At 36.9% G+C, this 25,157-nt stretch overlaps 1 protein-coding gene across 1 annotated transcript in view; it reads right to left on the reverse strand.

The window, feature by feature from the left end:
* The window catches only part of MGAT4B (alpha-1,3-mannosyl-glycoprotein 4-beta-N-acetylglucosaminyltransferase B), a 798,965-nt gene that overhangs the window by 76,835 nt on the left and 696,973 nt on the right, over positions 1-25,157 (reverse strand). The window contains exons 11-12 of the mRNA XM_053718640.1: positions 18,347-18,540; positions 8,843-8,921 (exon numbers count right to left, since the gene is read on the reverse strand). Of these exons, the coding sequence (XP_053574615.1) occupies positions 8,843-8,921; positions 18,347-18,540 (273 nt within the window). The remainder of the gene's footprint in view (positions 1-8,842; positions 8,922-18,346; positions 18,541-25,157) is intronic.

Below are 25,157 nucleotides of genomic sequence, written 5' to 3' on the forward strand. Positions count from 1 at the left end.
TAAATTAATTGTATCCATGGACAGCACTGCAAAATAAGTTGGCGCTTCATAAATAAAGTATAATAATAATAAAATAATACAGCATGTTATTTTAAGACTAGCAACCTTGCTCGGTAGCCACAGAGCACTGTTGGTCCTGAGCGGAAACTGCCACTGATCCAATCAGTAACCCTAGTTGCAAAACTCAGTTGTGTGAATCAGTGGCAGTTTCCACTCTAGACCAGCAGTGCTCTACAGATCCTGAGTTGTACTTCTACTATGTGTTTAACCCTTTTGCAAGGGATAAACACATAGAGGTGCAGGGTCATTAGTGTTAAAATGACAACCTCTAATAGATTAGAACATGTCATTCTTCTACTATAATGGCCCTTTAAGCACGAATATGCACCTAACATAGCATATAAAAACATATATAAAATATTACATTTGCATGAAGATAAAAAAAAATATATTAATCCCAAACTTCTTCTTACAAACAAATATTAACATGAGTAGGAATTCACTGTCCTATAGTTTCCATAATTATTCATCATTTTATAAAGGGGTCAGTTGTTCAACCTCTGACATTCAAGTTTTCCAGATAAGATAAATTAAAAAAAAAATAGCCCTGTAGAACTAACACACACAGAAGAAGAGGGTTAGGACAGCCCCATGAGTAGCCCACTCAACTAGATTTAGAGTCATAGTTTTTACATTTATAAAGCAATATCACATAAATCTTTGCAAATGTTTTATTCTAAGGAGGTGAACGCTGGCTTCACTGGGGAACATTTTAAAGAACACAAATTAGATTCACGTTTATCATACCTAACTTGATGTCTTCTTGCATATAAAATTAAAAAGACATAAATCATCAACAGTTTAACAAAGCAAAGTGGAGCTCAAATCCTAAAATCACCATAGATTATTTCTCAGCCAAAAAGTATTTATCAATTCAAATATTTAGCTTATAGACACACAGTTGAAGTATAGATGGGGCAATCCAGTTCAACCAAATAAGCCAATTATACTATAGGTGAACAACCTAAAGACCTAAGTGCTTGCAGCCAAACTAGATATACAGTAGCTCAAAATGGAGAAGAAAATGAGCTGACAGGAAGTGATTCAGATATTCTGCAGCATGAGGCCAACACTGGATGATAAATACCACTTGTAGCAACAGATCAGCAAACACCCTCTTTGTAGACCCATTATATATATATATATATAGCCCACATCATATATATTTGAAACTTGTGGAAAATCGGCACTCCATAACAAAGGTGCAACTTTAAAAGGGCATTAACAGGACAGTCTACAATAGAATTTTTATTGTTTTAAAAGATAGATAATCCCTTTATTACCTATTCCCCAGTTTTGCACAACCAACACAGTTATATTAATATATGTTTTACCTCTGTGATTACCCTGTACCTAAGCATCTTCTGACAGCCCCCTGATCGCATGACTGTGACTATTTAAAATATATTGAGTTGCATTTAGTATCGTGTTGTACTAACTCTTAAATAACTTCCCGGGTGTGAACACAATGTTATCCATATGGCCCAAATGAACTAACAGTCTCCTGTTGTGAAAAACAAATACAAAAGCATGTGATTAAGAAATTGTCAACAGAGCCTTTGAAACAGGCAGAAATTTAGAGGTTTAAGTGTTATAAATTATATTAATCTAACAATGTTGGTTTTGCAAAGATGGGGAATGGGTAATAAAGGGATTGTCTATCTTTTTAAACAATAAAAATTTTTGACTGTCGGGATCTGCATAAGGGTGGGTAACAACTCCATTGAAGTATCCCCATTGGCATAGGGAGTGGATTTCCATTGAGGAAGTTTCTTAGTTCATAAGGAAGCTAAAAGGACTGACTTTTTGCCACAGGGCCTTTTTACATTGTTTCCATTTACATGTTTTAGCTAAATTTTTAGCAGTTTATTATGTGGCACAATGTATTATTTTACTGAAAGCACCTATCTAGTTGCTCATTGTACTAGGTTTACATTTTATAACCACATATTAGCAATAGCCGACTTTTATAGGCGTTCCTTGTATTATTGTTTTTAACTTCTTATCAGAGCTATCTAAAAAACAAAAAGGCAAGGTTTTTGGGAAGAATATTTTTTACTACCTAGATATGGAGAACTAGATATAAGGTGCAATCTGCTCTTCTTAGGAGAGTGATTTTTAGGAGTCAAAGATGTCAACCCAGAGTAACAGAAAACACAAGGCTCTTACAGGTTCATAAAGAGCAACTATGGAACAGCAGGGAACATTCACAACACTGTCCACGACACATGGTATAACCCCAATCACCTCCTCTAGCAGCATAATAACTCCTCCTTGACTATGGTGACCATATTGCCGCTTTAAAATGGGACACATATGAAAAATACATATGTCAGGGCTTTTTTCAAGGCTGCTTAAAGGAACACTGTACCCAAAAATTTTCTTTTGTGATTCAGATTGAGCATGACATTTTAAGCAACTTTCTAATTTACTCCTATTATCAAATTTTCTTCATTCTCTTGGTATCTTTATTTGAAATGCAAGAATGTAAGTTTAGATGCCGGCCCATTTTTGGTGAACAACCTGGGTTGTCCTTGCTGATTGGTGGATAAATTCATCCACCATTAAAAAAGTGCTGTCCAGAGTACTGAAACCAAAAAAAGCGTAGATGCCTTCTTTTTCAAATAATGATAGCAAGAGAACGAAGAAAAAAATGATAATAGGAGTAAATTAGAAAGTTGCTTAAAATTGCATGCTCTTTCTGAATTACAAAAGAAAAAAATTGGGTACAGTGTCCCTTTAAAGAAATGTTCTGTATACGAACCCTGACATATGTATTTTTCATATGTGTCCCTTTTTAAAGCAGCAATATGAAGGACCTTGACTCATACATGGTAACTCCCAAAACTGCAGCAGCAAGGGCAGAACCTATGCAGGAAAAATGCATACAAAGCAAGTTGCAACAAGGACATCCTAATGAGAAAAATGAATATAGTTACACTAATACATTGTGCTGGGGGGTAAAAACTGATTAAAGGTAGAAGGTACTACCTACTAAAAGTAGCACAATGCTACATACCAACCAGAACTGAATATATAAGAAAACTTGAATTCAAAAGTTACACACACACACACACATATATATATATATATATATATATATATATATATATACACACACACACACATACACATATATATATATATATATATATATATATATATATATATATATATATATATACACACACACACACACACATATAAAATAAGCACATACATAAAATAGGCTAGCTAATGAAAATACAACCCCCTCCCCATTACTTACTAATCTCATAAGAAACTTCACAGACCACATCACTTGATCATATCACCTGGGCCACTTAGCATTTCAAAATGCCTCATGCTGCCACAGGCTTAAAGTTCCATAAAAAAATTGAGTTATGTGCATATTATAAAAGGGTCAACTGAGGTAAAACAGCGTGTGAAAAAAAACTGTAAAAAAAAAGTTTATAAGTATTTTAATAAAATTTCCAAAAATCTGCAAAATTACTTACACTTTAGTGCTGCCAAATGTAGCCTACTCCACCCCTTATCAGCGTCCTACTCCAAACCTTTTGGTATATTGTAATAAAATGATCACGTAAGGATAACTGGGGTTGAGGAGGGACAGCAGGTACTGCTATTGCTTATTGCCAAGAGGCTTGCTTGTTTCAATGGGGATAATGTTACATGCCTTGTGAAAGCTTCAGCATTATACTATGCACTGCTTTAGTCAGGTATCATGTGACTGTGCCCCCTACTGTGCGTGTGCACGAGTGCATTCTGCCTGGATAGAACCGTCCATATATGGAAATGGAGGAGGAGCTTGCTGCAAACAAAACTTTGCCTGAATTAAAGGGGTTAATGGAGGTTAAAACAGAAATCGTTTTGCAGGTAAGCTTTGGCTGCATTATATATTTAGAAATGTATGTTAGTTCATACTGTTTTATGTCCCTTTAAAATGACAGTCTACTTGATTATTATTTTTATTGTTTAAAAAGATGGATAGCGCCTTTGCTACCCATTCCCCAGCAATACATAACCAACATTGTTATTGTAATATACTTTATAACCTCTAAGTTTTCCTGTTTCTAAGCCCCTGCAGGCCATGCCTTAGCTCAGTATTCTTTAAATCTTGCTTACAGCCAGATAGTGCTAGTTCATGTGTGCCATATAGTAACATTTTCTCACTCCCATTGAGAATGATAATGGTTACACAGGAACCAGCTAGATACAAGGTAATCATAGAGGGAAAAAAAGTAAGTGTTGGCTATGCAAAATTGGGGAATGGGAAATAAAGGGATTATCTATCTTTTTAAAAAATAACAATTTTCAAGTAGACTGTCCCTTTAACTAGAACTCACTGGGCCCCAGGGCAATGTCTATTGCAGGGCTCCCTTATTTGTACAGCACCCTGTCCGAAGAATATATAATGAGCAATATATATATATATATATACGCACACTCAAACATATGCACACACACAAACATAGGGAGTTTATGCACAGCCTAGCAAATACCTCTAACAAACATTACAGAACTAAGAAAAATGTACCATTGCAAACTGCTTGCTTTATGTGCAGAACTTTAATTTTCCCGGTTGTTTCTTTTTCCCTGTTGTTTTTCAGTCACCACAAGTTTAACAACATCTAGTGGTGATTAGTGATGTCCCGAACTGTTCGCCCGCGAACGGTTCACAGCGAACATAGCTTGTTCGCGTTCGCGTTTGTGGGCGAACACATGGCGATGTTCGATCCGCCCCTATGTGTCATCATTGAGGAAACTTTGATCCTTTATGTCACAGCCGCCTGACACATTAGAGCCAATCAACATCAGACACTCCCTCACAGACCCTCCAAGCTACTCGGAATCCGCCATTTTAGACTCATAATGGCCTTGCTTTCTTAATGAGAGGACGTGTTGTATTTTTGCTCCTGACATTAATAGGAAAAACATAGCTAGGCTAGTGTATTTACACTATATTTCGTGACGTTTTTTTTTTTTTATTAGCATTTGCCTGGCTTTCAGGCTGTGTGTTTAAGGCTCACAGCATATTATGTGATTACTGCCACCACTGATATCTCCCTAACAACATTAGTTTAAATTTAACTAACCAAAAAATTTAATTATTTTGCTAGTGTAATTTTTTTTCATTTTCTATCAGGCCAGTGTCACATAGCATATATTCTGGTTCATTGCTCTGTGCAAGCCAGCAGCCACCAGTGTTAATATCCGTTTATAACATTATTTTAAATTTAAAAAAAAAAAAAAAAAAAATATTTTGCTAGTGTAATCTAATTACATTTACTATCAGGCCTGTGTCTGTCAGGCTCACTCAGCATTAATATACCTCATTTTTTTCAGTCTTTTGGTTAATTGGTCTGTGCCAGGCAGCCACCCAGCACTCATATCTTCTTCACCTTAATTTTAATATAAAAAAAAAAAAAAGTTTAAATTTGTTTGATAGTGTAATCTAATATAATTTTCTATCCGGCCGGTGTGTTTTGCTGACATACAGAGCCTACTGTGTTTACTTGCTGCCCTCCCTAGTCTATGAGCCATGACTCATATGTGTTTAACCTTTTTTTTAATTCCCCCCCCAAAAAAAAATAATTTAAATCATTTTTCTAGTGTAATCTAATAGTATTTTCTATCAGGCGTGTGTGTATCTGACTTACAGAGCCTAGTGTTTTTAATAGCTGCCCTTCCAAGGCTATCAGCCACGACTCATATGTATGTGCTTAACCTTTTTCTTTAAATTCCCCAAAAAAAGTCTTTAAATCATTATGCTAGTGTAATCTAATTTTATTTTCTATCAGGCCTGTCTCTAACTGTCTATCTGACTTACACAGCATACTGTTGTTAATTGCTGCCCTACGTAGCAGCCAGCCAGTGCGACCACTCATAGAGTCATATGTGCATTGCACTTCTTAACATAATTTTAATATTAAAATCTAAAATTTTAAAATATTTTGCTAGTGTAATCTAACTTAATTTTCTATCAGGCCTGTGTTTTTGTCACTTACACAGCATACTGTGTTAAATTGCTGCCCTACCTAACATCCACGACTCATATCTGCCAGCCTGTGTGCCAGGCCCAACAAGCCAATTAGTGGCACCAATCATAATTCTTGTAACAGTATATAAAAAAATAAAAATCATAATTTTTTGGACTGCAAATATTCAGTCTCCTAGTGCCATTGAATTGCATTTACCTCCTGCCTGCCACTGCCAGCCTTTTGTGCCAGGCCGTCTAGCCAACTATTTACACCAATCATAATTGTCACAGACAGTATAGTTAATAATTAAAATTAAAAAAATGTTGATTGTTGATCTTAATCCTCAGTTTGCTCGTGCCCTAGAATTGCACTTTTCTACTGCCTTCCAAGCCTGTGTGCCAGGCCTACTTGAAAAATATTTACACCAATCATATTTGTTGTGACAGTAGTCTTAATAATTAAAAATTAAAATTTTTGATAATAGTTGTTGTGAATCCTCAGTTTGCTGGTGCCATTGAATTGCACTTTCCTCCTGACATGCAGCCTGCTGTGAGCCAGGCCCACCTAGCCAATTGTTGCCAGCAATCATATTTCTTTTAACAGTATTGCAAAAATTGTCAATCATCACTGTTTTGACTGTCAGTAGTCTCCTAGTGTCCTTGAATTGCATCTACCTCCTGCCTGCCAGCCTTTTGTGCCAGGCCGTCTTGCCAACTATTTACACCAATCATAATTTTTGTCACAGTATAGTTACTAATTAAAATTAAAAAATTCTTGATGGTTGATGATCTTAATCCTCAGTTTGCTCGTGCCCTAGAATTGCACTTTTCTACTGCCTTCCAAGCCTGTGTGCCAGGCCTACTTGAAAAATATTTACACCAATCATATTTGTTGTGACAGTATTCTTAATAATTAAAATTTTTGGTAATAGATGTTGTGAATCCTCAGTTTGCTGGTGCCATTGAATTGCACTTTCCTCCTGCCTTGCAGCCTGCTGTGAGCCAGGCCCACCTAGCCAATTGTTGCCAGCAATCATATTTCTTTTAACTGTATTGCAAAAATTGTCAATCATCACTGTTTTGACTGTCAGTAATCAGTCTCCTAGTGTCCTTGAATTGCATCTACCTCCTGCCTGCCAGCCTTTTGTGCCAGGCCGTCTTGCCAACTATTTACACCAATCATAATTTTTTGTCACAGTATAGTTACTAATTAAAATTAAAAAATTCTTGATTGTTGATGATCTTAATCCTCAGTTTGCTCGTGCCCTAGAATTGCACTTTTCTACTGCCTTCCAAGCCTGTGTGCCAGGCCTACTTGCAAAATATTTACACCAATCATATTTGTTGTCACAGTATTCTTAGTAATTAAAAATTAAAATTTTTGTTAATAGTTGTTGTGAATCCTCAGTTTGCTGGTGCCAGTGAATTGCACTTTCCTCCTGCCTTGCAGCCTGCTGTGGGCCCGGCCCACCTAGCCAATTATTGCCAGCAATCATATTTCTTTTAACAGTATTGCAAAAATTGTCAATCATCACTGTTTTGACTGTCAGTAATCAGTCTCCTAGTGTCCTTGAATTGCATTTACCTCCTGCCTGCCAGCCTTTTGTGCCAGGCCATCTTGCCAACTATTTACACCAATCATAATTGTTGTCACAGTACAGTTACTAATTAAAATTAAAAAATTCTTGATTGTTGATCTTAATCCTCAGTTTGCTCGTGCCCCAGAATTATACTTTTCTACTTCCTTCCAAGCCTGTGTGCCAGGCCTACTTGAAAAATATTTACACCAATCATATTTGTTGTCACAGTATTCTTAATAATGGGATGTTTTGAGACAGCCGGGATGTTTTGAGACAGCCACTTTGGGTTATGTTAGTTGATTTAGGCCCATTATGGCTTAAAAGCAGACTCTGCATAGACTATGTAATTTTCCATGGGAGTTTTGCCAGGGATCCCCCTCCAGCATGCGACAGTCCAGGTGTTAGTACCCTTGAAACAACTTTTCCATCACTATTGTGGCCAGAAAGAGTCCTTGTAGGTTTTAAAGTTCGCCTGCCTATTGAATTCAATGGCGGTTCGCGAACAATGCCGGAAGTTTGAGTCCGCCGTTCGTGAACCGAAAAATTTAGGTTTGCGACATCACTAGTGGTGATTACAAAAACTGCAGCCCCGTAACCAAGCTACTCTGAAATCTGATACTGCTTGAGCAGCTGCGGCTGGGACCTTAAAAGGATGGGCCAGGTAACAGTGGAGAATTCTCTGAGACAATGTAGTTACGATCCTGGGTTCTGCTTTATCCTATTATTTTACCTATACTAGACCAGACAGACAGGGCATAATGACAGGAGCTTTACCTCTGATTTTGGACATATAAATAGTTTTTTAGAATGTGGATGAAGGAGGTGGCTCGCGACATTCAGCTCTTTTCGGACCTGGATTTCTTCTTGTGAAAGTGTAAATACAGATCATGGTGTGTTGCATTTTTACAAGTAGAAATACGGCTCCGAAAAGTACAGAATGTGGCCACCTTCTCCACATTCACCAGTGAACAAAACTGCTAAATGCACATTCCTAATATTTTTTCTTTAAATTGTAATTTCTTTAGAGCCCAGATCTCAATATCTCTATATATCTCTGTCTCCTCAATTGCTGGTTTTGCATCTTTTAGTGCTGCATAATTACTAAATGCTCTATAAATAAAAGATAACATTAGCATTAATAACAATGATTGAGGTCAACACAAAATAAAACAAATTTGTAAAAAAATGTAATTATGTATAATCATTTTCCCCTAGCACTTACATCAAAAGGCAGAATCTCTACTGTGGTGTTGTAAAGCTTATCCTCGGGGTGCTCAATGTTACCACTCCGAAAAAAGAACCTGTGAAAAGAAAAGATTACATTCTGATGGTATTAATGTTAAAGCAGGATATTGTACTAAAGGTCATTATAATGCACATCTATTATTAGAATTCTAATTAGGATCCTAAAGAGAAACTGCAGCTACATTTAAAACCTGACGTCATTTCATTAAATAGATCTTCATTCACACAGTTTATTAACACCTTTGAAAAATAAATCACATATAGCACTGAAATGTGTTTAGCTCCACTCTTAATTAGAATGATAGAATTAGGCAAAGGGTATATAAAAAAAACTAATTTCTCTATTAAAAATTTTCTTTAAAAATATTCCATATTGTCAATTACAATCTTTAGCTTTTTTTCCCCGCTGGCATCTTCATTTGAAAGCATCCTGTATTTTGTGTAAAGCAAATAGACTGTCATATAAAGATTAGCCAAGCCCTTGTCACCCCATAATTTATATTCCTTTTAAACTGGTTATAATATTCTATGTTAAAGGGACACTGTTCTATAACATTTGTTTCCCCTTAATGTGTTCCAAATTAGCTGTTATACCTACTGCAAAGTATTACATGTTTGGGAAATTGTTCATTTCTGTTTTTTTCTGTATCTGAAATAGCTGCCTTTGTTTACATTAAGTTATCACCTAGGACACGCCCATAACAATAGGCTGAGCCTGGAAGTATATTAAGTATTCAAATGCAAATTATGACTGGGGGGATTGAATAACCACAAGCAGTTATTTTACATACAAAATCACTCTTTCCTTTCCATCATACCCCCACTGGAAGATTAATCAGTGCTAATGTCTCCTATTACAAAGCTTCCCTTTATATATATATACATATATATATACATATATATATATATATATATATATATATATATATATATATATATATATATATATATATATATATATATATATAAAATCTTCTTATTGAGACAGAAATATAAAATTTACAGATACATAAATATTTTCACAATATTACAATGATTCTTCCACTACAGATGATGGAAACAGAAAAAGAAAAAAAACTAATTCTTTTAAATTGTCTGTCTCATTTTTCCATTGTCAAACAAAAACAGAGTAACAACATTGTAAAACTGACTGCAAACTCCAGTCAGTAGCTTAAACATCATTCAGACTAAAAAAAAAACAGTATTCCCAATATAAATTTTGCTATATATCTGAGTTTATTCTGTTTCCTCCACTAATCTGTTCCGATCCATACGGCTTAAGTAGGTCGGTTTGGAGAAGTAACATACCAAAAAAAAGGAGAAAGAAAAGAAAAAATATAAAGGGAGAAGAGGAGAAAAAAAAAAAGAAAAGGAAAAAAAGGGAAAATGCCTCTAAATCCCGTCCCCTCCATTGACTCGCCTACGTATTTCCAAAAAGGTCCATTGACCACGTAGCATGTATTCTGTCAGTAATATGGTGTTTACAAAGGGGGATAAAACTTGTTTCTGAAAGCTTATTTCCTGGGCCATTATTAATTTTTTCCACTTCTGTATAAATGCTTTCAGGCGGTTTTCTGTGAGAGACAGTGTATCTATTTGTTCTAACATTAAAAGATTACGTAAATCTAATTTTAATCTCTCCAACATGGGAGCCTTTCAAAATTTCCAAAGTTTTAATATTATTTTCCTACCCAGTAGAATAGATAGATTCAAGAATTTACTGTTTAATTTAATTTCAAGTCCCACCAAAAGAAAGATTACATCTTGAATTTTAAGTATGATCTTGATTTGAGTTATGTTGCTTAGCCAATTTGATAATTTATGCCAGAATCTTCTAATTTTATGACAGTACCAGAAACAATGTAGAATGTTTGCTCTTTTATTTCCACATTTTAAACAAGAACCTTCCTTCCTTTTAGAGATTGTAACTATTCTGTCTGGAGTTAAATAAGCCATCTGAATTAATTTGATTTGATATTCTTGGTAATATGTTGCTAATTATGATTTTTTGGTTCTCCTAATACTCTTAGTTATTGCCTTATCTACTAGATCCATGCCTAGTATCTCAAACCATTTAGAGCATATCTTATGCATTATTTGTTTCACTTGTTATAGCTATAAGAGTCTTATAAGTTAAAGAGATATAATAGATTCCATTTCTAAACCGAGTAAAAATCTTTTCCATAAATTTAGAGCTCCAATTGTACCCATATTGTTGTACCAGAGTTAGCATTTAGTTTCTTACTTGGTAATAAGCAAATAAATTATTGTTGGGAATCTCAAACTCTTGTTTAATGTTGTAGAATGTTTTATATGAGTTATCTTGTCTATTTATTAATTGATATCAATTTTTAAGTCCCCGCTCTGTTCAATCCTTAAAGGGCTTCGTTGTAAAGCCTGCAATAAAATTAGGGTTTCCCTGTATAGGAAGATATTCAGACACCAAGTTAGATCCGCTAATTAAACAAATATCTTGCCAGACCTTGATAGATTCTCTAAAAACAGGCATCTTTTTACATAATAGCAGCACATCTCTCACCTGAATATGGGCTAATTCTGAGAGTGTAAAGGGGTAAGCTATTTTTTGTTCAAGTTCCACATCTACATAATAATCACTTGATGTTCGCCAATTGATTACAAACTTTGTTAAAGCTATTTTAATATAGATTATGAGGTTAGGTACATTTAATCCTTTTCCTGTAGGCATTTGTAATTTTTACAGGCTTAGCATTGGTCTTTTACCCCGCAATAAGAATTTAATCAAGTGTTTATGAATCATTTGTATATCGGATTTATGTATAGGGAAGGGGACAGTTTGCATTAAATAAAATATTTTGGGGAATATAATCATTTTAAATATATTTACTTTGCCCATTAAAGATAGAAGCAATTTGTACCATCTAACTAATGTGTCACAATCCTGAGTTAATTTTCCTCTATAATTTATCCCATACCAAAGATTCCGAGAACGAGATATTTTAATACCTAAATATTTAAAGTTATTTTGGACTTCACGGAATGGATGAGATATCTTGGAATGTTTATTAGTAAACCATAGTAATTCAGATTTTAATTAATTTATTTTATATCCAGAAAATGATCCGTAATTGTGTATAAGTACAATAGGAATGTTTATATCAGCTTTATTCATAAATAATAGGAGATCATCTGCGTAGAGGGAGATAAGAACTTCCTCCTATTACAAAGCTTTTCTACAGAGAAAACATTTGTTACTCATATGTACAGTGCAGGTGGGAGATTACAACAAGCAAAATTAACTATTTCAAATACCAAATAAAGGTAAAGCTGCTGTTTGCAAACAATTAAATACACTCCAGGAGGTAAAATTAATCATTGGGAACACATTAAAGGGGAGTATAACGTCCTTTTAAACTTTTGTTATATACTTAACTATTCTTGAGCATAGAGGAGAAACTTATTGTGACTGGGATGAATAGGTCAACTATGTAAGCATTTTTGAGATTGACAGAAGACATGTTCTAGCCAAGTTCTATATTGCTGAGAATGATGCAACAGAACAGAACATGAGGTTTAGAAGAAGATCATAATATCCTTCCCTGTTAGACACCACAAGGAGGGCTGAGTATAATCCTTGGACCCATTTGTGTGAGGGGACAGTATGAAAGTCCAACGAAAGGAAACATTTACAAAATTAGAGAGAAAGCTTAACAAAGATGATTTAGGAGAGAAAAATCCTACTGGAGGGAACAAAAGTAAAATGTATTTGACAGCCAAAGGAGACAATATATTGGATACACTTGTCGAGAACAAAATTCAGACATACCCCTAAAGTGAGGCAAATAACCCCCACTGGAAAACACCCAGGCAAAAAGATAACTGCGTTAGGGTTTTGTGGGCTTAACCTATATGGCCAGGATATACAATAATGAAAAGGGTACTAGGCTAATAACTTCACAGCCTTCCTAAAAGACAACTACTGTACCTCCTCCCAGGTAGAAATAAAGGATACTAAAAAATATAAAAGAAAACGAAAGCGCTTAATGCTGGAAGTATAAAATAAAACCAGGATAAAAATAAACACACAAACTTAATATAGATAATTATACATAAACTAATATAACACACTCAGTTAAAAATTGGGACGTCTCCCAAAACCACTTGATAAATGAAGGAATACCACCTCTAATTAAAAATATAGTATGATAGCTAGCATTACATATGGACCCCAAAGTGGGTTAAAATTTAATGTCAAAGCACTAATCTCTAGATATATAACAGTTCAGATCTGAAGGTACACAGTCAGTCAGATCGGAGCTCCGTTACCCTTTATTAGTGATCCTGGTACATGTACTTGTAGTCGGTATTATACTTCTCTTAATGAATAGTCAGAATGTAGGAAAGGCAAGTCACAATACTCTATATCCACTGTCGTAAGAAATAGTTAACAGATGCGGATATAAGGACTAACCTCTTGTCGATCCGAGACCCAGTTCTATGGTCCACCTCTATATCCGAGGATCTCTATTCGTATCTATTATTAAATGGAACATTGTAAGCACTCTAAATATTCAGCATAAAGTGGACAGGCACAGTGCGGACAGGCTATACCTCTCTAAATTTTCCCTGGAAATATTTTAACCAATGAGGAGGACTGGAGATCTTTAAATACAGCCATCTTAATGAGTACCCACTATCTTGATAAAGCCCATGGTCGGGTGAAACGCGTAGAAAGTGGAGTATAATTCAATGTTTGGCACTAGAAGATTTTAGCTGCAGTTATTCCTTATCAAGAGCCACTAATAAACTGTATCAAACGGTGGATCATCCGTACAAAGTACAGACAGCCGTGGACAGCCTACTCTCTTCTGGCAGGACGCCAAGCCCATGTGATTGCGGGCTTCCATGAAACGGCCACTATCTCTGAGGCTAAATGGAGCAGAGGCGTTTGGAGAAGTGACCTGGCCTAATAGAGATCTTCGGATATAGAGGTGGACCATAGAACTGGGTCTCGGATCCAAAAGAGGCTAGTCTTGATATCTGCATCTGTGAACTATTTCTTACGACAGTGGATATAGAGTATTGTGAGTTGCCTCTCCTACATTCTGACTATTCATTAAGAGAAGTGTTTTATCGACTACAAGTACATGTACCAGGATCACTAATATGGGGTAACGAAGCTCTGATCTTACTGACTGTATACCTTCGGATCTGAACTGTTATATATCTAGAGATTAGTGCCTCGATATTATCTTTTAACCCACTTTGAGGCCCATATGTAATGCTAGCTATCATACTATATTTTTAAGTAGAGGTGGTATTCCTTCATTTATCAAGTGGTTTTGGGAGACGTTCCAATTTTTAACTGAGTGTGCTGTATTAGTTTATGTAAAATTATCTATATTAAATTTGTGTGTTTTTTTATCCTGGTTTTATTTTATACTTGCAACTTTAAACGCTTTCCTTAACCTATATGGGTTTTAGGGGCATTTTTGGAATCTACAGGAAGAAACCCTTTTGTGTCTCTAAACAGAATAAGAAAGTAAGCAAACTAAAGTAACTGGAAGGCCGTTGCCTCTCCTGAATATAAAATTACTTGTTCTTCCTAAAATCATTATGAGAAGCTTCATGTTCATGCAATAACATTTTGCCATCAACTGGAGCTTAGAGACTTTTTTAGATGGACAGTTTTTTTTACCCACAATGCCCCCTTGATCTGCTAATGCTGAGTGTTCTGTAGGGTTGGGTAGGCAAGATACCACCCAAAAAACAGGGTAACTTTACTTGGTAATCAGGGGTAGCTTAGATTAACATAAAGCAAAGGAGAAGTGCTTAGTTTATGTTTTACAACTTGAGTCTCCCTCAGTATGCTCTCAAGGAGAGGAGCTAAGTGGTTTCTTATTTCTAATTGCATGCTCTATATGAATTATAAAACATTAATAAATAAGTAAATAACGCCAGAAAGTTTGGTATTAGTTATTTATCATAATATCATTAATTAACCACCAAACAATAACATTTTAAAAAGTTTGCTTATAAATCAAAAACAGCTCAAAAATGTTTGTACAGAGGGTCGGTGATTACTGGTGGGATTGGCCAGGGGCCACATTACATTTTATTTATGCTAAACAAAATGCCTTAATGTAAAATTAGATTATAGTTGCTCATTACTCAGGAAATGATTTAGTGTTAATTAATTTAATTAAAAGTATATACTACTCAGTTTTACATAAGGAGGTAAAAAAAAATACACATGCTTGGTACTGATTTTCCATAATAGATTATTGATGTCTGTTCTCTTTTAAACAGAGCGCCACACAAAAACCACTGGAGGGCCAGATGTGGCTCCTGGGCCATAGTTTGGGCAGCCCTGATCTAAAGTATTGAGTACACTGGGCCTCATGAAATATTCTCAAAAACAGACGCCACAGATAAAGTAGCAGACATCTGTTGTGATGCGTGACCGCTGAATCAGTATTATTAAGCACTGCTACTTAAGTGAATGACTTACTAAATGTCATGGCTGTTATTTAATATAGGCACAGAAGGCTTTGTGCACTTTTTAATGATTACCCGAAAACACAAACACTGAACACCATTAACCTTGAACTGAAAGAACTGAAAAGATACAGTCATAAAGTATTTCAGTTACTTTTGAATTTGTAATTTTAAACCTCTTATCACAGTTAATGTGGCCATGAAGTCACAGAGGCAAGATGCTATTTATTGCGATAGACAAAGAGAAGAAAAGAAAGAAAAAAAGTTAAGGAAAAAAAAAAAAGAAGAAAAAAAGGAAGAAATCTCTTGTTACACATATCCAGCTCTAGAACATTTTAAAGAATAAAGAAATAATAAACTTCATCACAAATAGTCAAATTTACTTTAAAGGGAACACAACACTATGCTGTAGAGCCCGATCATACACTTCATATTGCAAAAGTGCATCACAAAAAGTATATTTTACCTATTAAAGGGATATAAAACCCCAAATTTTTCTTTCATGATTCAGATGGAGAATACCATTTTAAACAACTTTCTAATTTACTTTTATTATCTAATTTGCTTCATTCTCTTGATATTCTTTCCTGAAAAGCATATCTAGATAGGCTCATTAGCTTCTGATTGGTGGCTGCACATAGATGCCTCGTGTGATTGGCTCACCCATGTGCATTGCCATTTCTTTAACAAAAGATATCTAAAGAATTAAGCAAATTAGATAATAGAAGTAAATTGGAATGTTGTTTAAATTGTATTTTCTATCTGAATCATGAAAGAAAATGTTTGGGTTTAATGTCCCTTTAAAAAAAAAATATATATACAGTGTATATAGTACCAATGCGTAAGCACTTGAATGCTAATGATAGATGTGTTCTACGTACTGCCCTTTTTTATATTAACCGCTAATTGGCACCATGCACACATGCCCAGTCTGATCACTATGCTCTCTGAGTGCCATCAGTTTTTTTTAATGTGCTATGGTGCTTTAGCTAATGCTCAGTGTTTATGTCCTTTAAGTTGTGAGCTTAAAGGGACACTGAACGCAATTTTTTTCTATCGTGATTCAGATAGAGCATGCAATTTTAAGCAACTTTCTAATTTACTCCTATTATCAAATTATTTCCATTCTCTTGGTATCTTTATTTGAAATGCAAGAATGTAAGTTTAGATGCCGACCCATTATTGGTGAACACACTGTGTTGTTCTTGCTGATTGGTGGGTAAATTCACCTACCAATAAACAAGTGCTTTCCATGGTTCTGAGCCCAAAAAATAGCTTAGATGCCTTCTTTTTCAAATAAAGAAAGCAAGAGAATGAAGAAAAATTGATAATAGGAGAAAATTAGAAAGTTGTTTAAAATTGCATGCTCTATCTGAATCACGAAAGAAAAAAATTTGGGGTCACTGTCCCTTTAAATATAAAAAGATTTTACACATTACAGTATATTAGATAAATACACAGTAATGAACCCATACACAGGTGGTAGAACACTGGTTATCTTATAGCTTTTACTTAATACTATCCAGTTACATCTATAATTTTACTTATGTTTTTAATCAAAGGATATTGTGAAGCTTTCATCCATCCATGAACACTTACACAAAGGGTGTTGAGACTTTTCAAATGAGGGGAAACACTGATTATTATTCTTTTTAACTAGGGATCAGCATTTTTTTAAAAATCTAGTAACTGAAACAATGAAATAATCCTACATAGACAAACTTCAAATGATAATTGTTTTAGCAAGAGAAATGGTGTTAAATGCCAAATGTTATTGTTTTTCATAATTCAGATAAAGCATTTAATTTAAAACACCTTCCAATGTACTTCTGTTATCAAATTTGCTTCATTATCTTGGTATTCTTTATTGATGGAATAGCAATGCGCTACTGGGAGCTAGCTGAACGCGCTGGGTGAGCCAATGTGAAGAGGCATATGTGCAGCCACCAATTAGCAGCTAGTTCTCAGTAGTGCATTGCTACTCCTGAGCCTACCAATGTATGCTTTTCAACAAAGGGTACCAAGAGACAAAGCAAATTAGAGAGAAAAATTAGATAATAGAAGTAAACTGGATAGCTGTATATAATTACATGCTTTATCAGAATCATGAAAGTTTCATTTTAGCTTTACTGTCCCTTTAAGCATACTTACACAATTACTAAATGTAGCCACCAATCAGCAAGCGCTATCCAGGGTGCTGAACCAAAAATGGGCCTGCTTCTAAGCTTACATTTCTCCTTTTTCAAATAAAGATAACAAGAGAACGAAGAAAAATTGATAATAGGAGTAAATTAGAAAGTTGCTTAAAATCGCATGCTCTATCTGAATCATGAAAGAAAAAATTGGGTTTAATATCGCTTTAATCAAAAAATTCTGGTCTTGAGTTCTAGCCAAATCTTTTCAAACTATAACAATGTTAATAAACAAGCAAATTAACCATTTACCAATTCAAACAGCCAAGCTAAAACTAGAAACTAAAACAATGGCTGCCAGATTAAAGGGATATGAAATCCCAAAATATTTCTTTCATGATTCAGATAGAGAATACAATTTTAAACATTCCAAATTATTCTATGATCTAATTTGCTCTTATCTTTAGATATCGTTTGTTGAAGAAATAGCAATGCACATAGGTGAGCCATTCACACGAGACACCTATGTGCAGCCAGCAATCAGCAGCTCTGAGCCTATTTAGATATGCTTTTTAACAAAGGATATCAAGAGAATGAAGCAAATTAGATAATACAAGTACATTGGAAACTTGTTTAAAATTGCATGCTCTTTGTAAATCATGAGAAAAAAAAATTAGGTTTCATGTCCCTTTAAACCTCCTTAGGAAATAACTCTATAAAATGTGTGATCCATAATTGAACTACATGAACCAAAAAATGATCTTATTGTTGTTCTCTTACTAGTTCTAACTTGCAGTGTTTATCTTTGTTTTATCCCTCCTACTTTGCATCAAAATAAAATTGTGCTACAGAAGATATAAATATTTACAGACCTTTCTATTCGCAAAGGCTTGAAGAAGCGGAACCGTACAAAGTCCCCAGCGGTTGGTGTAAATGCCCAGAAAAAGTCCTCTCTAAGATAAGCTTTTTCCAAGGTGAAGTGCTGGTAGGTTTTTAAGCTGGTGCTTACTTCAGCAGCTGGATTTACGTGTTCTTTGCGAAGGGCTTGTTTGCCAAAATCTTTATCCTATTTGCAAAAGATAAAATAGAAAAAAAAGTGATTACATTTAAAGACATACACATTTAAATTGTAATTCCCCACAAATTAATCAGTTTATGAAAATTAAACAATATCAAAATATACATTTGATATTTAAAGGTATATGGAACTCAAACAAATGATGTCGTAGTTCAGACAGAGCATACAGTTTAAAACAAAGCAAAAAATAAATCAAAATGTACTTCTATTATGAAATTTGCTTCGTTCTCATGATATTCTTTGTGGAAGAGATACCTAGGTAGGCATCTGAAGCACTACATGGCAGGAAATAGTGCTGCCATATAGTGCTCTTGTAAATGGATAACATTCTTGTAAAACTAATGCCATATAGTGCCCCAGAAATGGACAGTCTCCAAATCATATGTCCCTGCTTTTTAACAAAAGATACCAAGAAAATGAAGAAAAATTGATAATAGACATAATTAAAAAGTTGTTTAAAATCGTATGCATTATCTGAATCATCCAAATTACCTTGCTTTTATTGTAAAAGATGTGCTTGTCTCATGCTCCATAAAGAGGCTGGAGCACAGATTCTACACTAAAGCATGCTCCAAGTGTATTTCTACATATTCTGCACACACAGTGATTGTTTAGAGAAGTACACAAACTAATTTACAGTAAGCTCTAATTGGTCGACATATGAATTCACCTATTTCGGGTCAATCCGAATGCCGAATATGCGTATTTATGAAGCCAGATTTTAGTGTGTTGCACTGTCACAAGAATAAATCCGTCTCTGAAAATTGGTGAATGCATCTTGCGACTGCCATCTTTGGCGTTCAAATCAGCTCAAAATAGTGCAATACATATGTCCAGTGGCATCACTAGGGGGCGTGCGGGCCGCACCCGGGTGACACCCTCCAGGGGGTGACACCACCAGAATTTTTTTTTTTAATTTTATTGAAATTCAAAGAAATACAATGTAGAGATGCATAGATTTTTTATATTAGAGGGGCCAGCATTTGTGAACATTAGTGGGACTGGGGACGTTGTAGACACTTAATTTTTTTGCCCCTAGAGCCAGCGCTGCAATTTCCACAAATAGCTTTCCCGGCTGCTTTTGCTTGTTTGTACTTTGCTCCTCCCCTGCCCAATTTCACTATGAATGTTGTGGGCGTGCCGTGGGGCTTGCAAAAGTGGCGCTGCTAGCCGAAACCTGCCTGCCTATCTGTGCTCACTGATGTGTGAAGCAGTGTAGTCACTTACTGCTGTGCTGTCTCTCTAAACGGGAACCAGGAAATCGTGAGGAAGATGCCTGGCACCTGACCGCATGACTGTCTGACACTGTCTCTAAAGTGAAAGAGCCACGTATGATGCCCACCAGACCGGTACGATTATGGTACACTAAGAGCACACTGAAGAGGTAGGAGAGGAGGGCGGGCGGGGGTCTGGGGGTGGGCAGAGTGCAGAGGTGATTGGCCATAAGAAGCGGTAGGCACGCGGCCCGGGGCTGTGCACTGACAGACTTGGAACAGAGTCAGAGAGCAGAATTTTCATAGTTTGCGCACCTAAACCTTTTCTTTAGTGATTTATTTTTAGAGTGCTCTGTTTATCTTTCATTTGATGCTCTGCTGAGCCAGGGAGCAGCTCTAGGCATGAGCTTTATAATTAATGCAATGCAGTGCAGTTTACATATTTTGTATGTGTGTGTCTTAGTGTTTTTGTGTGTGTGTGTGTCTGAGTGTTTTTGTGTGTGTGAGTGTTTTTGTGTGTGTGTGTGTTTTTGTGTGTGTGTGTGTGGGAGTGTTTTTGTGTGTGAGTGTGAGTGTTTTTGTGTGTGAGTGTTTTTGTGTGTGTGCGAGAGTGTTTGTGTGTGTGTGTGTCAGTGTTTGTGTGTGTGTGCCTGAGTGTTTTTGTGTGTGTGCCTGAGTGCTTTTGTTTGTGTGCCTGGGTGTTTTGTGTGTGTGCCTGAGTGCTTTTGTTTGTGTGCCTGGGTGTTTTGTGTGTGTGCCTGAGTGTTTTTGTGTGTGTGTCTGAGTGCTTTTGTGTGTGTGCCTGGGTGTTTTGTGTGTGTGTGCCTGGGTGTTTTGTGTGTGTGTGCCTGGGTGTTTTGTGTGTGTGTGCCTGGGTGTTTTGTGTGTGTGTCTCTGAGTGTTTTGTGTGTGTGTCTCTGAGTGTTTTGTGTGTTGTGTGTGTGCCTGAGTGTTTTTGTGTGTGTGCCTGAGTGTTTTTGTGTGTGTGTGTCTGAGTGTGTTTCCGAGTGTTTGTTTCTGCATCTGAGTGTGTTTTAAAGTGTGTCTGAGTGTTTGTATGTGTGTGTGCCTGTGTTTTTGTGTTTGTGTGTGTCTGCTTTCTGGGCGAGGGTGACACCAACCTTAGTGACGCCACTGCATATGACTAATAAATGGCTACAATGAAGAGTGATAACATAATATATGGTTCAGTATACTTAGGTTACAATTTTTAGAACGAAAGTAAGAAAAATAAAGGAACATTGCAGAATAACTGTAAAAAGTTAACATGAAAATATCACCAGAACATCTCTAAATAAAAACGGATGATATTTTACCTCAAAATTCCTCCAGCTCACTAGAGTAAGTGCTCTGTGAACAGGGTAAAGGCTGTGTGACACACTGCAAGCTTAAATCTTAAAGAGACATAAATCCCAAATGTTTTCTTTCATGATTGTGTAGAAATTAACAAAAACAACCTTCCAATTTTTTCCAGTATCAAATTGACTTAATTATTTTAGTATCATTTGTTGCAAAGCAGGTAGGCAGGCTAAAGAATATGCTAGTGTCTGGAGAACAATATGGCAGCAGTGTTTGCACATTGTATAACATTGTTAAAAGCATTTTTGCAAAACTGCTGTCATATAGTGCTCAAAAGCATTGTTGCAAAAATGCTTCCGCATAGTTAAGATATGTGCACAACCACCTACCCAGGTATCTCTTCAACAAAGAATATCATGAGAACTAAGTCAATTTGACTTATATATAAAATATATATAAAAAAATTGTGGTTTATTACTCTTTAATAACCAATCAATGTGTTTGTATACTTACAACAAAGTTACATAACTGATAATCCATCCATTATTGAAAAGGCACAATCGATTGTGTTCCATTTTTGTGCTTTATTAACATGTTTTTAAAGGGATATAATCAGCAAGCACTACCCATGTGCTGAGCTAAAAATGGGTGAGCTCCTAAGCTTATATTCTTGCTTTTCAAATAAAGATTTCAAGAGAACGAAGAAAAATTGATAATAGGAGTATATTAGAAAGTTGCTTAAAATTGCATGCTCTATCTGAATCATGAAAAAAAAAAAAAACATAATTTATGCTTACCTGATAAATTTATTTCTCTTGTAGTGTATCCAGTCCACGGATCATCCATTACTTGTGGGATATTCTCCTTCCCAACAGGAAGTTGCAAGAGGATCACCCACAGCAGAGCTGCTATATAGCTCCTCCCCTCACTGCCATATCCAGTCATTCGACCGAAACAAGACGAGAAAGGAGAAACCATAGGGTGCAGTGGTGACTGTAGTTTAATTAAAATTTAGACCTGCCTTAAAAGGACAGGGCGGGCCGTGGACTGGATACACTACAAGAGAAATAAATTTATCAAGTAAGCATAAATTATGTTTTCTCTTGTTAAGTGTATCCAGTCCACGGATCATCCATTACTTGTGGGATACCAATACCAAAGCTAAAGTACACGGATGATGGGAGGGACAAGGCAGGAACTTAAACGGAATGAACCACTGCCTGTAGAACCTTTCTCCCAAAAACAGCCTCCGAAGAAGCAAAAGTGTCAAATTTGTAAAATTTTGAAAAGGTGTGAAGCGAAGACCAAGTCGCAGCCTTGCAAATCTGTTCAACAGAGGCCTCATTTTTAAAGGCCCAGGTGGAAGCCACAGCTCTAGTAGAATGAGCTGTAATCCTTTCAGGGGGCTGTTGTCCAGCAGTCTCATAGGCTAAGCGTATTATGCTCCGAAGCCAAAAGGAGAGAGAGGTTGCCGAAGCTTTTTGACCTCTCCTCTGTCCAGAGTAAACGAAAAACAGGGCAGATGTTTGACGAAAATCTTTAGTAGCCTGTAAGTAAAACTTCAAGGCAAGGACTACGTCCAGATTATGCAAAAGACGTTCCTTCTTTGAAGAAGGATTAGGACACAATGATGGAACAACAATCTCTTGATTGATATTCCTGTTAGAAACCACCTTAGGTAAAAACCCAGGTTTGGTACGCAGAACTACCTTGTCTGAATGAAAAATCAGATAAGGAGAATCACAATGTAAGGCAGATAACTCAGAGACTCTTCGAGCCGAGGAAATAGCCATCAAAAACAGAACTTTCCAAGATAAAAGTTTAATATCAATGGAATGAAGGGGTTCAAACGGAACTCCCTGAAGAACTTTAAGAACCAAGTTTAAGCTCCACGGGGGAGCAACAGTTTTAAACACAGGCTTAATCCTAACCAAAGCCTGACAAAATGCCTGGACGTCTGGAACTTCTGCCAGACGCTTGTGCAAAAGAATAGACAGAGCAGAGATCTGTCCATTTAAAGAACTAGCTGATAAGCCTTTGTCCAAACCCTCTTGGAGAAAGGACAATATCCTAGGAATCCTAACCTTACTCCATGAGTAACTCTTGGATTCACACCAATAAAGATATTTACGCCATATCTTATGGTAGATTTTCCTGGTGACAGGCTTCCGAGCCTGTATTAAGGTATCAATGACTGACTCGGAGAAGCCACGCCTTGATAGAATCAAGCGTTCAATCTCCATGCAGTCAGTCTCAGAGAAATTAGATTTGGATGATTGAAAGGACCTTGTATTAGAAGGTCCTGCCTCAGAGGCAGAGTCCATGGTGGAAGAGATGACATGTCCACTAGGTCTGCATACCAGGTCCTGCGTGGCCACGCAGGCGCTATCAGAATCACAGATGCTCTCTCCTGTTTGATTTTGGCAATCAGTCGAGGGAGCAGAGGAAACGGTGGAAACACATAGGCCAGGTTGAAGAACCAAGGAGCTGCTAGAGCATCTATCAGCGTTGCTCCCGGGTCCCTGGACCTGGATCCGTAACAAGGAAGCTTGGCGTTCTGGCGAGACGCCATGAGATCCAGTTCTGGTTTGCCCCAATGATGGAACAGTTGAGCAAACACCTCTGGATGGAGTTCCCACTCCCCCGGATGAAAAGTCTGACGACTTAGAAAATCCGCCTCCCAGGTCTCTATGCCTGGGATGTGGATCGCTGACAGGTGGCAAGAGTGAGACTCTGCCCAGTGAATTATCTTTGAGACTTCTAACATCGCTAGGGAACTCCTGGTTCCCCCTTGATGGTTGATGTAAGCCACAGTCGTGATGTTGTCTGACTGAAATCTGATGAACCTCAGTGTTGCTAACTGAGGCCAAGCTAGAAGAGCCTTGAATATTGCTCTTAACTCCAGAATATTTATTGGGAGGAGTTTCTCCTCCTGAGTCCACGATCCCTGAGCCTTCAGGGAGTTCCAGACTGCGCCCCAACCTAGAAGGCTGGCATCTGTTGTTACAATCGTCCAATCTGGCCTGCGAAAGGTCATACCCTTGGACAGATGGACCCGAGAAAGCCACCAGAGAAGAGAATCTCTGGTCTCTTGATCCAGATTTAGTAGAGGGGACAAATCTGAGTAATCCCCATTCCACTGACTTAGCATGCATAATTGCAGCGGTCTGAGATGCAGGCGCGCAAATGGCACTATGTCCATTGCCGCTACCATTAAGCCGATTACTTCCATGCACTGAGCCACTGACAGGCGTGGAATGGAATGAAGGACACGGCAAGCATTTAGAAGTTTTGATAACCTGGACTCCGTCAGGTAAATTTTCATCTCTACAGAATCTATAAGAGTCCCTAGGAAGGAGACTCTTGTGAGTGGTGATAGAGAACTCTTTTCCACGTTCACTTTCCACCCATGCGACCTCAGAAATGCCAGAACTATCTCTGTATGAGACTTGGCAATTGAAAGCTTGACGCCTGTATCAGGATGTCGTCTAGATACGGAGCCACCGCTATGCCTCACGGTCTTAGAACCGCCAGAAGTGAGCCCAGAACCTTTGTAAAAATTCTCGGGGCAGTGGCCAACCCGAAGGGAAGAGCTACAAATTGGTAATGCCTGTCTAGAAAGGCAAACCTTAGGAACCGATGATGATCTTTGTGAATCGGTATGTGAAGGTAGGCATCCTTTAAGTCCACTGTGGTCATGTACTGACCCTCTTGGATCATGGGTAGGATGGTACGAATAGTTTCCATTTTGAATGATGGAACTCTGAGGAATTTGTTTAAGATCTTTAGATCCAAGATTGGTCTGAAGGTTCCCTCTTTCTTGGGAACCACAAACAGATTTGAATAAAATCCCTGTCCTTGTTCCGTCCGCGGAACTGGATGGATCACTCCCATTACTAGGAGGTCTTGCACACAGCTTAGGAATGCCTCTTTCTTTATCTGGTTTGCTGATAACCTTGAAAGATGAAATCTCCCTTGTGGAGGAGAAGCTTTGAAGTCCAGAAGATATCCCTGAGATATGATCTCCAACGCCCAGGGATCCTGAACATCTCTTGCCCACGCCTGGGCGAAGAGAGAAAGTCTGCCCCCCAC

Source organism: Bombina bombina, chromosome 6, assembly GCF_027579735.1.
Source record: "Bombina bombina isolate aBomBom1 chromosome 6, aBomBom1.pri, whole genome shotgun sequence".
Lineage (NCBI taxonomy): Eukaryota > Metazoa > Chordata > Amphibia > Anura > Bombinatoridae > Bombina > Bombina bombina.